General features: G+C 44.9%; 1 protein-coding gene across 2 annotated transcripts in view; it reads left to right on the forward strand.

Moving 5' to 3' along the window:
• The window catches only part of LOC111874141 (amyloid-beta-like protein), a 217,924-nt gene that overhangs the window by 118,037 nt on the left and 86,510 nt on the right, over positions 1-13,377 (forward strand). For both annotated transcript variants that reach the window (XM_023869375.2, XM_023869374.2), the window contains exon 3: positions 4,298-4,430. In XM_023869375.2, the coding sequence (XP_023725143.1) occupies positions 4,298-4,430 (133 nt within the window). The remainder of the gene's footprint in view (positions 1-4,297; positions 4,431-13,377) is intronic.

Raw genomic sequence — 13,377 nt, forward strand, 5'->3', positions numbered from 1 at the left:
GCGAAAATCTCCAGTGAGAGTACCCGATGGCCTGGACTAGATTCGAACCGAACACCTCCCGGATATAAATCGGAAGCTTTACCGTTTGAACCGATATATTGGATTGGGCAAGACATGTGGCGCCAGTGCGGAATAGCGTGTACTATACGAGTATGTCTGTTTTCAAAGGTTTCTTAAAGGGCTTATGCAAAGAGGTGCGTATTCAGCAAGCATAACAGCCGTCTCGTCCAAGATGCGTGCCATATTATGGCATCATAATGTATTCTGAACGTGTTGTGTGGGGATTCAATTCGTTTAAGCCAAACGAGATGAATACTGTCGTTTTCCTGAAATTGGTTTCCATTTGAAGCCGTATGGGTTCATCCACTGTAGACATTGTGATAAAGGGAGCTCTGACGAACAGCCATACGAGTACAGCAAGCACGTCGCTGTCGGTGTCCAGAAGAAATCATCCATCTCTTTCCCTCTGCACATGATTTAGAGGATTGAAGAGTGAGACGTGACACATCTATAGTAGGATTCGAGCTACACTGCGAATCGCAGTTGGTTGCGCAGTAGCAATAATTGTTACATGGCGCGAACTATACTGATCAGTATCAGTCTTCGTTTATACAAAACGCCGTTGTTATGTTGTATTGATGTGAAACATGAGCTGTGATTGTGTATAATAAATTTGAGAGTACTAATTTGAGGAAGCCGTAAGGACCAGTAACTGAGTGAAGGGTTTGGAAAATAAGAACTGACCAAGAAATGAGTGAATTATGTACAATCCATGATCTCGTAATGGTTAAGAAAATGTAATGGTTGGAGTGATTTGAGCATATGATTAGAATGAATGAGAAGGGGAAAAATGAGAAGACACATATTGAAATTGTGGGAAGTTGTAGAGAATGATTTAGGAGAGCCGAAAGTGAAGAAGTTCGGTGAGGAAATGAGGAAGTACGTCAAATGTTAGTCGTTTTAACCCGTACTGTTCCCTTCCTCTTCTGAGTTTCTAATTATTACTTGTAAGCCTATATGTATTTATGTGTTTACGAAAATAGAACGTGTCAGCTGTTGTTTCAGTTTACTGACGTCTTAGTGTTTATTTAAAATCGAAAGATTAGGTACCCAGGCTTCAGATTTTGTTTTAATTATTTCAAGCGAGACACTGGGAGAGTATAGTGTACGTTAACGCGACGTTGCCATGTCACAGAAGAGCACTTTTGAGCAAGTGTCGGATATAGGGCAGTGACGGTAAAGCATCCGTAACGTTGTAGATCTAAAGATCCAACATTCAACCGCCGTCATATTTGAACCGTAGTTTAGTTTATATTTTATTTTTATACTCACTAGACACCCTGCTGCCCATGGGTCTTCGCGTTCTGTGTTTATACGCTATACTGGATCAATCTCGTGGCTTAAAAATGCGAGGCGATTTCTATTAAATCTGGACTACAGAATCCTCTTATCTACACGGGTTAGGCATCTATGTGCCCGAAAATCCTGTTCCTTCCGCGTCCTTGTTTTTCCCCTTCCCCGAAGGTTTATAATATATCTCCGTTGGATTACATCTGTTTATATATGCTGTAATCTGTTCGACTATATTGTCGTTTTGCTTATTCAGTTTATTCTACCCCTTGTATATCTAGTTAAGGGGTTAAGTTCACACTCCTGCCACTTCTGTTCTTCTGTTATCAACATGAACTAATGCCCGTGATTTACTGTCGTGTACTGAAGACAAGGTGGATCACAGTGGGCGCGCGGTCTTAAGGCATGAACCGTCTTCCCTCGTTAGAACGCTGCTGGGATCGTGGGTTCGAATCTCACTTGGGACATGCATGTCAGTATGCATTTATTCTGTATTTGTGCTGTCTTCTGCGTAGATAGCGGCCTTGCGACGAGCTTTTCCCCCGTCCAAGGAGTCCTACCGTATGATTACGAAACTGAAGAAGAGGCCAGGGCCCAACAAAGGGCTGTAGTGCCATTGATGAATGAATGAACTGAAGACAAAAGTGACATTTCATAACGCCCTGAGAGACTGCTATTACGTTACTACATATCCAGAGCATTGATGAGCATCGTGCATTAAAATATTCATTAAAATATCAAATAACTGTGTTTATAGCATGTCAGAATTTCAATCAAAATATTGTTAATATGCAGTGCTTATTATACCTGTGTCCACATACGGAGGCGAGATAGCTCAGTCGGTATAACAACTAAGCGACAGGCTGAACCATAAAGGATTCAGAATTCGATTCCCGACAGGGGTAATAGATTTTTCTCTACTCCAGAATGGCTGTGGGGCTCACCCAGCCTCCAACTCGATTGGTACCAGGAGCTATTTTCCTTGGGGTAAAGCGGCAAAGGCGTGAAGCTGACTACTGACCTCCAACTAGTGTCGAGGTCAAGGATAGTGGAGCTATACCTTCATTCCCGCATACATTTTCATAATGTGGTGCTCAGTTAAGTACAGGAACACGTTGCTTTCTACTTTTACCATGGTCAAAGAAGGCAGTAATTACCCGAAACACAGTTCCTAGAGAAGCCGGAAGGCTGCCCCGGTGTGCCGACTGTGGCCGCAAATATTCGTGAGCAAACAAATGCAGACATCTGCTGGTTCTTGCTTATCAGTCTGCTGTGCTGCGGTCGGTTGAACATGCATCTCCGCCAGGCCCTGCGGTACCGCATTCAGCGGCGCGAAATGGACTACAGTTGTTGTACATGGGATTTAGAGCAGATGTAGGAAAGCGCGAAGTGACAGGCTCAGAAAAGCTCGGTCCGGTACGCAGTTATGATCAAATATTAATAATTTCACGTCGTATGTGTGACTATAGACGAGTTTTGGGTTGGTGAATGGATTTCTTGGCCAATTATACGTACGACTTGGAACTATAAGCAACTACAAGCAGATTCAGCGCCACCACTGATCTCCACAATTCACAGATCATCACAGCACCCGCTGTTTTCCTGCTTGCTGTGTCTTCACCAACCGTTGTCTGGCAGCGGCTTCTAACATATTCTTCAGCTTCCCGGCTGGCCACCTTCTCACGACTGACTCTCAACTGAGTCTAAGTCTTATGTTACGACCGACGGTCAGTCGGCCGGTCTGTCTTGGAATAAGCACCCATCTGGGGCCTACGACCAGATTTTTATTACTGTCACACAGTTGCAGGTTTGTTGATGTCGGACGCTCTCTCTCACTGATGAGAGGACGGATCTGTCTTCTACAATTGCTGCTGGCCCTCGCCATTGCAGTTATTCTCGGATCTGAGTCCCGTGAGACTCGCGACCATCTTTTACTGTCTCAGATTCGAGACTTCCCTTTTCGTCGCCTCCTACGACTCACATGGTCACGGTGGAGGTATTCGACCCAGCCTCCACACGGGATTGATTCTCAACTCAAACCTCGTCTCGCTTATGACCTCTCGGCACGGACAACGAAGGAATCACCTTTCTTTCATTGTTGTAATCGCACTTTTGCATTATTAAGAATCTGCTGCCTAACAATGGGAACGTGTTTACTGAGCCATTGCCAAGCAACGGCCCTCGTATATCCGCCCATCTCGCTGTCGTTGCATAATCATGGCTAAACACGCTACATTATCGATAGTACCGTTCCCGGGGCGGGATGGCGACCCGCAATGGGTTGGGCGGCCCAGAAATGGGCAGAGGCAGAATATTTTTCTGTTCTGCAGCATCCAATTCGGCTGTGTCCCACCCAATGTGCTATCCAGTGGGTACCGAGAACTGTTTCCCCAGGGCCAAACAACTCGCCTCCATCCTGTGTAGAGATTAAGAATGCATGGGAATATACCTTCAATCCCCCCATATTTTTATAGTGTGTTGCCTAATCAGTAAAGTACAGGGACAACTTTGCCTTTACCTTACCAATGGAGTACTCATACGGGTTGCTCTAAAGATTTTCCTTGGCGCTTTATGCGTCCGTCAGACTGGGAGACCGACTTTCACACCCGTATAAGTTCTAAATGCCTACCTTAATGTAGAATTTGAGGTTCTAAGAGTCGTAGTTACGGAGCGTAATATCTTCCCGTGGGATATGCTTGCTACCTGCTTAACGCTGGTTTCTTGCTTGGCTTATTCTTCGCCCTGAAGGTGAAGGGTACATGTTTCCCCGAAACGTCGGGTCACTTTCAGCGGACTACACGATGTTATATCCCAGAAGATAGAACTGTTCAGTCACCTTATTCATTGTTGACAGAGAGCAAATTTCACACCCGTATAACAGTTACATCAGCAGAAGGCCACGTGTGTGTACTGTATGTGTCTATGTATGCATGACTTACTGTTTCAGGTATATCCGAAACGCGATATCACCAATATCGTAGAGGCGAGTCACTACCAGAAGGTGTCCAACTGGTGCAAAGTGGGCCACAAGAAATGCAAGGGCTCGCACTCGGAGTGGGTGAAGCCGTACCGCTGCCTGGGTGAGTTGCAGCCCCTACTTTCTTTCTGGGAGCCGTGGTAGCTGAGTCGGTATAGGGACCGCCTGCAAGCTTAACGGCCGACGGGTGGCAGTTCGAGTCCCTGTACGATAAAGATATTTCTTCTCTCCACGTCGTCCAGACCAACACTTAGGCCTACACAGCCTCCTATCCGATGGGTACCGGGGGGTCTATTCCCTTAGGGTAAAGCGGTCGGGAAGTGAAGCTGACCACTCACCAGTTAGTGCCGAGGCAAAAAATACACGAGTTAATGTGCTACAAGCCGGAAGGTCGCGGGTTTCATTCCCGATGACGTCATTGGATTTTTCAATTTACCTGAGCCTTCTAGCCTCACCATGACATTGGGGTCGACTCAGCATCTAACAGAAATGAGCACCAGGAACCTTCCTGGGGTCTAAAGGTCGGCCAGTACGTATGACTGACAACCTCACCGCCATCTATGAACCGATTGTCTAGAAAATATAGGAGCCTTGACGTATAATAACGTTATGGCCCTCCGCCCTCCTCCTTGCGTCTTCATGGCGTAATGCTTAATTGGTTAAGCACAGGGGCTTTGCCGTTCTTTACTGCATACTTTCTACTCCACTACTGCGTTCAGTAAATACATAGGGAGCGAACCATTCCGGTCTGTACATCATGACCGTGAGTGATGCTTTTCCTCCGTCTCACCGAACGACGGAATCATCCAGTTTATGAAATGCTGTGTTTGAAAGAAACCGAAGGTAATAGACTACGTTGAAAATAATAATCATAGTTATTATGACACAGAAAATTTTAGACTTAACCCGCATCTGGTTTCTCACCCATAATAAGAACATACTGGGCACACACAAACAGCAAGGTGATCTCATAAGCCTCAAAATTCTAATTACGTAGATAGGGGGTACACGGACAGATGGACAGACACAGACAAGATGAGCTCACAGCCTCCTTTTATTTTTTTTTTCAAAATAAAGAATGTGGGCCAATAACAGGTAAAATTAAACTTTTCTGTAATTTAATCATAGCATTTTTAGGTAATAAGGTAAAAAGAAGTGGGCTGTCTTGTCTTGATAACAGTAGCCCCCCTACTGCAACATTGCGACCCTGTTCGCGCCATCATGAGGCCACATTTGAAGGCCATCTTGTTTCTGTCGTCCCCATAAGCTTTGCGGCAAAGGAAATGAATCTGCAGAATCAGTTCGTCGTTTTGGAGGCAGTTGGCAGGTTACAAAGGGTGCCCTTCGTGCAGGTGACGACAGTATTGATCTGAATACAGACAGTCGCGTTGTAATTTGAAATGCAAGAAACGGATATTTACGATATTTTAGCGTGCAGACCCATTACTGTGCGACGACCGCTAGATAGGAAAATATACCAGACCCTTTTCTGGGCAACGCCTCGTTAAACACGTTTCTGCAGCAATAGACACGAACACAGCAGTAGAAGAGCTATGTTTCCTATGTGGTCCGTGCTGAAATGTTGTAAGCAAGGGACGAGTTTAGAGCTTAGATACTTCTGTACGGGAGTCTGTGAAGAGAAAATTTGAGCCCGGAGGCAGAGGAATAGCCATTGTTGGAGCCTCTGCCAGGAAACGTCTAGTAACGGACCGAGAACACTAGACTGTGTGCTCTGGTGAACTGTAAAGTGTGGAAATAGCAATAGTGTTACAGGTATTTGTAGTTACGACGTGTAAGAACTCAATAAATCTATTCACAAATCCAAACCCCGTCTATAGTCACACTAAAAAACGTAAAAATATATTTGTTGCCACAGCAGTGTTCGTTAGCTTTGTTAAAGATTGATTTATATCTGCAGCTTACGTAGGAAATTACAGCAGGCCTAGGCACGGCAGTGTGTGCTGGTTTATCCTTACGTCGTGTCCATGGAAACCAAATGAAAATCTAATCTCATTTAATTACGAGCAGAGCTACAAGATGCCAGCAATAGATGGCAGTGGCTTCAGTCGGTATTACAGCATTGACCTTGAACCGTTATTTACCCGGACTGTAACCAGTCCGAAATTTCAGGAGAGGGAAAGGGGGAGGAGTTCATTCACTTGTTGTTGTGGGAAATACACGCACAAATCGAGAGCTATGCTGAGTCTAACAATTACAATAATATAATAACGAAATAAATATACATTTAACAATAATAAAGAAAAAAACATATGATATGAATACAAGAAATGATATTACAAGAAATCTAGCATGACCCACTCCGGTCATTCAAGCCAATACCTTTCTCATGGGGCACCGCCCATTTAATTTCACAAACGAAGAAAAGAGACAAAAAATAATAATACTCACATGTGTATACGTAGTCACAGGGTACCCATACGTATATATTTATAAAAAACACCTTTGCCTCGCCATTGCTCCATAGCTCAGCAAAGGGGCCCTCTCCCGGGAAACACCGCGCTGACTTCCAAAACTAAATTTAATTTTGAAAAAAAAAGGAAACCAAACAGAAATTTCTAAGAGCAGGGACAACCACCCTGCACGACCGCCACTCAGGGAAAGAGAGCGATCGTTCGTGTCATCTTGCCACGACAAGAGGAGGAGGAAGGAAAAAAGAAGGGGAGGGTCACGTGACATCTTTAAAAAGAACATTACAAGAAATATATGAGCACTGGCTGTGGTTGACTGCAATTCCACGACGCCTTTCACGGGGCGAACCATTTGAATCGTCTTCAGACGGTTCAACCTTTGCTGTGAAAGGTTTGTTGTTGTTGTTGTTGTTGTTATTTTATTATTATCACTGTTTTATATTCGTGTCGACTCTAATTGACCCCTAGCTGTTAAGTTCAAAAAGGCCAAGTCCCTGTCATTAACGAATTAAGCACTACGCCTTGAAGGCGCATGAGGGAGTGGATATATAGATCCGCTTTTTTCTTTATCTCGGCACTAGTTAGAGGTGAGTGTTCTGCTTCACGCCCCGTCCGCTTTACCCCCAAGGAAGGAGCCCCTGGTATCCATTGGATAGGAGGCTGAGTGGGCCTCAAAGCCGGTCTGGACGACATGGAGATGAGAAAATTCTTGACCCTACCCGGACTCGAACTCCGACCCCTCGGTCGTCCAAACCGTATCCAGTCTCTGTACCTGCTGAGGTATCCAGGCTCCGGAAGTCCAACACGTACATCAATTAATAATAATATTAACATATAACATTATGTTATTTTGTCTATTTGTAAATCTGTCTTTCCAGAACTTTTCAAGTTCGCAGTGTGCATATTCAGTAAAACTGATTTCAGAGTATCCGTCAAGAGTAGATTAACGAAGGGTAATCTTTGGAAACAGTAACTATAGAAAAGAATTGTGAGCATTTCCTGCGAAGAAGTATCAGCAATGTTTACTGTTTAAAATTAATGAGGAAGACTGAGATTTCCGAGTGACTTCTTATAGAGAATTATTTACAAGGCTTATGGAGCTGTACAGTGAACTCAGGTCTGTTTTGGTCGCGCCCCATCAACGCCTCTGATATCGCGTAGTTAAACGTTTGTGACATGTCTTTCTAGTTTAAGTCATTTGTATTAAATAGCATGTGATATCAGTTACGAATTGACCCTTTCAAGGCTGAACTGTCTCTAAATGGTATACATAAATTCAGTCCGTACCTCACAGGAAACACATTACGTCTCGTTACAAATCCCAACCGGTTAATGCTGTTTACTGTGAGAGCCATACGAACACACAAGTGTACTGTGTGGGGTAGAATGCAGGGTTGTATGTTAAAGCGGGTGGTACCCATAATAACCACTGGACTTCAGTGAGTTAATGGAGCTCCCCATCTCCGTCCGTTATCAATTTGATGGAAATTCGTTCAAGAGTTCTGTCTGCTGGGATATACTGCCGTGTAGTCCGGTTAAATTCAGCCGACTTAGTTGCATGCTTAGCTTACTCTTCGACCCTGAAGATCGAGGCGATATGTTCTTTCGAAATGTCACGTGACGGTTCGTAGAACTAACTTCGTTATGTCCCAGAAATCAACTCGTAATAGCTACCCCTGTGAGAACCTAAATCCAACAAGTCCCTTCAGTTCCTTGGGGAATTAAACATACGGACACACAGCCATTACGAGGTGTATCGGAAAGTTCCCGGACTAGGTCAGAAAAGAAATGCTGGCTTAACTTGCTCAATTTTGGCTGTCATCTCCTTCAAATAGTCTCATTTGGAACGTACACAGCGATCCAGTTGCTTTTTCCACGCTTCAAAAGTACCATTGAAGTCATTTTCTTTAATGCTGTCGAGTACCGCTTCCAGTTCCCAGTTCCCTTTGGATGTCACACACTGTTTCAAAACGTCGTACCTTCAGTTTCATTTTCAATTTTGGAGACAGCGAAATCACAGCAGGCTAACTCCGGCCAGTAGGGAGGACGAGGAACGATAACTATGTTGATGTTAGTCACAAACTGTGGTTTTCAGGGACGTGTGAGCGGGCGCGTTTTCACGATGAAGGAGCAATGTGGCGCATGTTCAAATTTTCGATTAAGATCTCCTGGCAAACTCCATAACTGACACCAACCGTGTCTGCGAGCTCATGGATTGTTCAGCGACGGTCTTCGTGGACGAGTTCTTGGCATTTTTCAACATCTTTCGTTTTGCCTGTGCTCGGTCGCCCTGGGCGTTCATCTTCAACTGACACTCGACCTGCCTTGAAACGTGAATGTCATTCAAAAATGTTCTCCAAAAGCCTCACGTAGGTATTTCAGGGGTTTCAGTAGCGGATTTACCGAGCTTCACGCAAAACTTGATGAAGACACTTTGCTCTATTTTTCCATCCATCGCAGAAAAACGCAGCGTGAAATCGTAAAAACACTCGCGTAAAAACAATGCATGTTCACAGCATGGTGTCACGTGTCAGACTGATTCAATAGGCTTGCTGAAGTGTGGCCTTGGCCTCCCATTTCGTCTTCTTTCACCGAGGTAGTTAAAACAATAACAACCCGGGAACTTTCCGATACCACCTCTTATTGTGCGTTAATTTTATATGCCTTGTACGAAGAACGCATAAAATAGATTTAATTATTGATGCCATCTAAAGGGAACAAGACTCCCCGTCGGTAGCATTCATGCATCATTGAATCTGATTAAGAATTACACAGACCTTGCATATGAAACACATATGCTTTGTTTGCACACAGGCTCCCCCAACGGGTCTGCTGCTTGCTCTCTAATGGAACAGGGAAACGCAGATTATAGCTCTGAGGCCTGCAGGTTTCGTTCCTCTAACAGTCACGCAAGTGACAGGTGGCACGGCTTGTTTAATGGCGTGCTATTCTCGACGCCGAATAGGTCAGATTAGGTGAATGAAGATGGTAAAGGGGGAAAAGTGATAATTCATCATGTAAACCAGAAACCCTTTCGTTTGAAACAAGTATGCAAATGTCAGTTATGATAAATTTATTTTGAGAACAGGCCGCCTCTGTGGTCTAGTGGTCAGAGTTCCTGACTACAGATGCAGAGGCTCCGGGTTCGATTCCTGGTGCTACCACATTTTCTGAGAAGTAGTGTGTCTGGAACGGGGCCCACTCAGCCTCGTGAGAATAATTGAAGATCTATTTGAAGAGAATAGCGGCGGCTCCGTTCTAGAAAACCGAGATTAACGACCGTGGGGATTCGCTGCGCTGACCACGCGACACGCTCTATCCCCAAAAGTTGGCCCCAACTTCGTCGACAAACGGCGGTCGCTCAGTCGGTGTAGTTCGCTTGCGGACTCAAGCCTCGGATTTTGTTTTGTTTGAACCCTATTAATATGGACTCAAGAAGGGCAAAATAACAGGAGGCTGGAGGAAATCAAATAATGAGGAGATTCATAACTTGTTCACCTCGCCAGATAGTACCAGAATTGCCAACTTAAGGAGGATGAGATGGGCACAGTATGTGGAGTCCCATAGGGTTGTGGGACTTCGAGGCTTCCACATCTTCTAGACAATCGGCCCACAGATGACGGTAAGATTGCCTGCCTTACGTGCGGCCGCTCTTTACCCCCCAGGAAGATTCATGGTACTCATTTATGTTAGAACCTGAGCCTACCCCTGGGCCATAGTGGAAGGATTAGGTAAATTGAAAAAATCCAATTAAACCGGAAATCGAACCCGCGACTTTCCGGCTTGTAGCATAGTGCGTCAACAAGCTGCGCTACCGCGTGCCCCTCAGGGCATGTAGTACGCACGGGAAGGAAGATGAGCGAGTACAGGGTTTCCGTAGGAACGTCTGAAGGAAAGAGTCCACTAGGAAGACGTAAACGTAATGAATGAATATATAAGGGGTGGGCCTTCTCGGACCTTGCACCGCGACCTACAGTGGTCTATTGTGCTTCCCTTTTTGATTATCCTCTCAGCAATTCATTCGAAGCGCAGGATTTTGTACGTGGGGGCGTCGAAGTAGTCACTTGATTACATAAACTATTGACCCAAGTGACGTAATCCNCTCCGGGTTCGATTCCTGGTGCTACCACATTTTCTGAGAAGTAGTGTGTCTGGAACGGGGCCCACTCAGCCTCGTGAGAATAATTGAAGATCTATTTGAAGAGAATAGCGGCGGCTCCGTTCTAGAAAACCGAGATTAACGACCGTGGGGATTCGCTGCGCTGACCACGCGACACGCTCTATCCCCAAAAGTTGGCCCCAACTTCGTCGACAAACGGCGGTCGCTCAGTCGGTGTAGTTCGCTTGCGGACTCAAGCCTCGGATTTTGTTTTGTTTGAACCCTATTAATATGGACTCAAGAAGGGCAAAATAACAGGAGGCTGGAGGAAATCAAATAATGAGGAGATTCATAACTTGTTCACCTCGCCAGATAGTACCAGAATTGCCAACTTAAGGAGGATGAGATGGGCACAGTATGTGGAGTCCCATAGGGTTGTGGGACTTCGAGGCTTCCACATCTTCTAGACAATCGGCCCACAGATGACGGTAAGATTGCCTGCCTTACGTGCGGCCGCTCTTTACCCCCCAGGAAGATTCATGGTACTCATTTATGTTAGAACCTGAGCCTACCCCTGGGCCATAGTGGAAGGATTAGGTAAATTGAAAAAATCCAATTAAACCGGAAATCGAACCCGCGACTTTCCGGCTTGTAGCATAGTGCGTCAACAAGCTGCGCTACCGCGTGCCCCTCAGGGCATGTAGTACGCACGGGAAGGAAGATGAGCGAGTACAGGGTTTCCGTAGGAACGTCTGAAGGAAAGAGTCCACTAGGAAGACGTAAACGTAATGAATGAATATATAAGGGGTGGGCCTTCTCGGACCTTGCACCGCGACCTACAGTGGTCTATTGTGCTTCCCTTTTTGATTATCCTCTCAGCAATTCATTCGAAGCGCAGGATTTTGTACGTGGGGGCGTCGAAGTAGTCACTTGATTACATAAACTATTGACCCAAGTGACGTAATCCTAAATAAGCTAAGGCCTCACATTGACACAGGATATTTGTGGCTGTTTCATTTTCCTCTTGACACCCCTCACATGTGGGACCGTTACTTAGTCCCAGTTTGAAGAGGTGTCCTTTAAGGTGACNAATAATTGAAGATCTATTTGAAGAGAATAGCGGCGGCTCCGTTCTAGAAAACCGAGATTAACGACCGTGGGGATTCGCTGCGCTGACCACGCGACACNCTTTTAGCAGAGGTTCCTCGTATTAGTCCCTTTGCTTGCCTGAGTCCAGTCAGGGATCCCCAGTATTTCTTGTGCTTCATATTTGTCCAGTCCCTGATTGCCTGTCTGGCAACTCCTATAGAGATGCCACAGGCTGGTTCAGGTCCTATGAACGGATGTTCAGCTCCAATCTTAGCTAATTGATTTGCTGTTTCGTTTCCAGCAATACCCTCATGCCCTGGCACCCATATCAGTTGTACCCTGTTATGTTTCGCCAGTTCCATGAGGGTTTGGTGGCAATCCCAGAAGACGTAAACGTAGACGCGAGGATATTAAAATGGATCTTAGAGAAATAGAATTGGGTGGTATGGACTGGACAGGTACTAGCTGCGGGCGTTGTGAACACTGTACTGAAACTTTGGGTTCCATAAAATGCTGGGAAGTTCTTGGATGGCTGAGCAACTGTTGGCTGCTCAAGAAGGGTACGATTTACGAAGCTCCTTAGTATTCATATTTCTCCATCTCTTTGTTACTTCTTCGCTGGTATGTCCAGGTATTTTCTTCGGCGCCCTCTCTCAGACACATTCAATCTATTCTTTCCTATTCGTCGTCTCTCAGTATTGAACATGAATGTTACTAAGGGCTGTAAAATTCCCTATCAGGTGATTAGATTTGTCAATTGACCTAATCCTTCCAGCCGCACTGTGGCCCTGGTGTCGACTCAGCCTATAACAGAAATGAGTACCAGGAATCTTCATGAGGGTAAGGGGCGGCTTGCGCGTAAGGCTGACAATCTGACCGCCAACTGTGACCTGATTGTCTACAAAATGTGGGAACCTCGACGTGTAACAACCCCTAAGGGGCTCCACGGCCTGTTACAAGGATAGCTTTACCTCTTTTTTATATAATTACTAAGCTAATTTAGGCGGAAATGTTCTCATTTTTAGATGTTTATTCAGTTCTGTGTTTGGATAAGGTAAGGATGTGGAGCTTTCTTTGCTTGGACTGATGAGCATCGCAAAACCTCAATAAGAATAATTAACAAAGTTAATAGAAAGTCCGTCGAGTGTAACAATTTGTAGGTCACTTCTTTATCACTTCTGCCTTACATGTTTCGGTTTGACACAACCATCATCAGAGGCACTTACTACAATTATGAAAACACTGTCGTTGTTTATGATGTTCACAGTTATGTTTGTTGTGTGGACGCTGCTACAATATGTTGACGTGTAAAAGCACAACACTTGCTAGGATAGTTGAGTACACTATCAATTCTCACTTTCCATCCGAAACTGTTTTTAAGTTAAAACGCTAATGTTAAAATATTTAAAACATTTGATGTAAAATGCTAAGCT

The sequence above is a fragment of the Cryptotermes secundus genome, unplaced genomic scaffold (genome assembly GCF_002891405.2).
Source record: "Cryptotermes secundus unplaced genomic scaffold, Csec_1.0 scaffold26, whole genome shotgun sequence".
NCBI lineage: Eukaryota > Metazoa > Arthropoda > Insecta > Blattodea > Kalotermitidae > Cryptotermes > Cryptotermes secundus.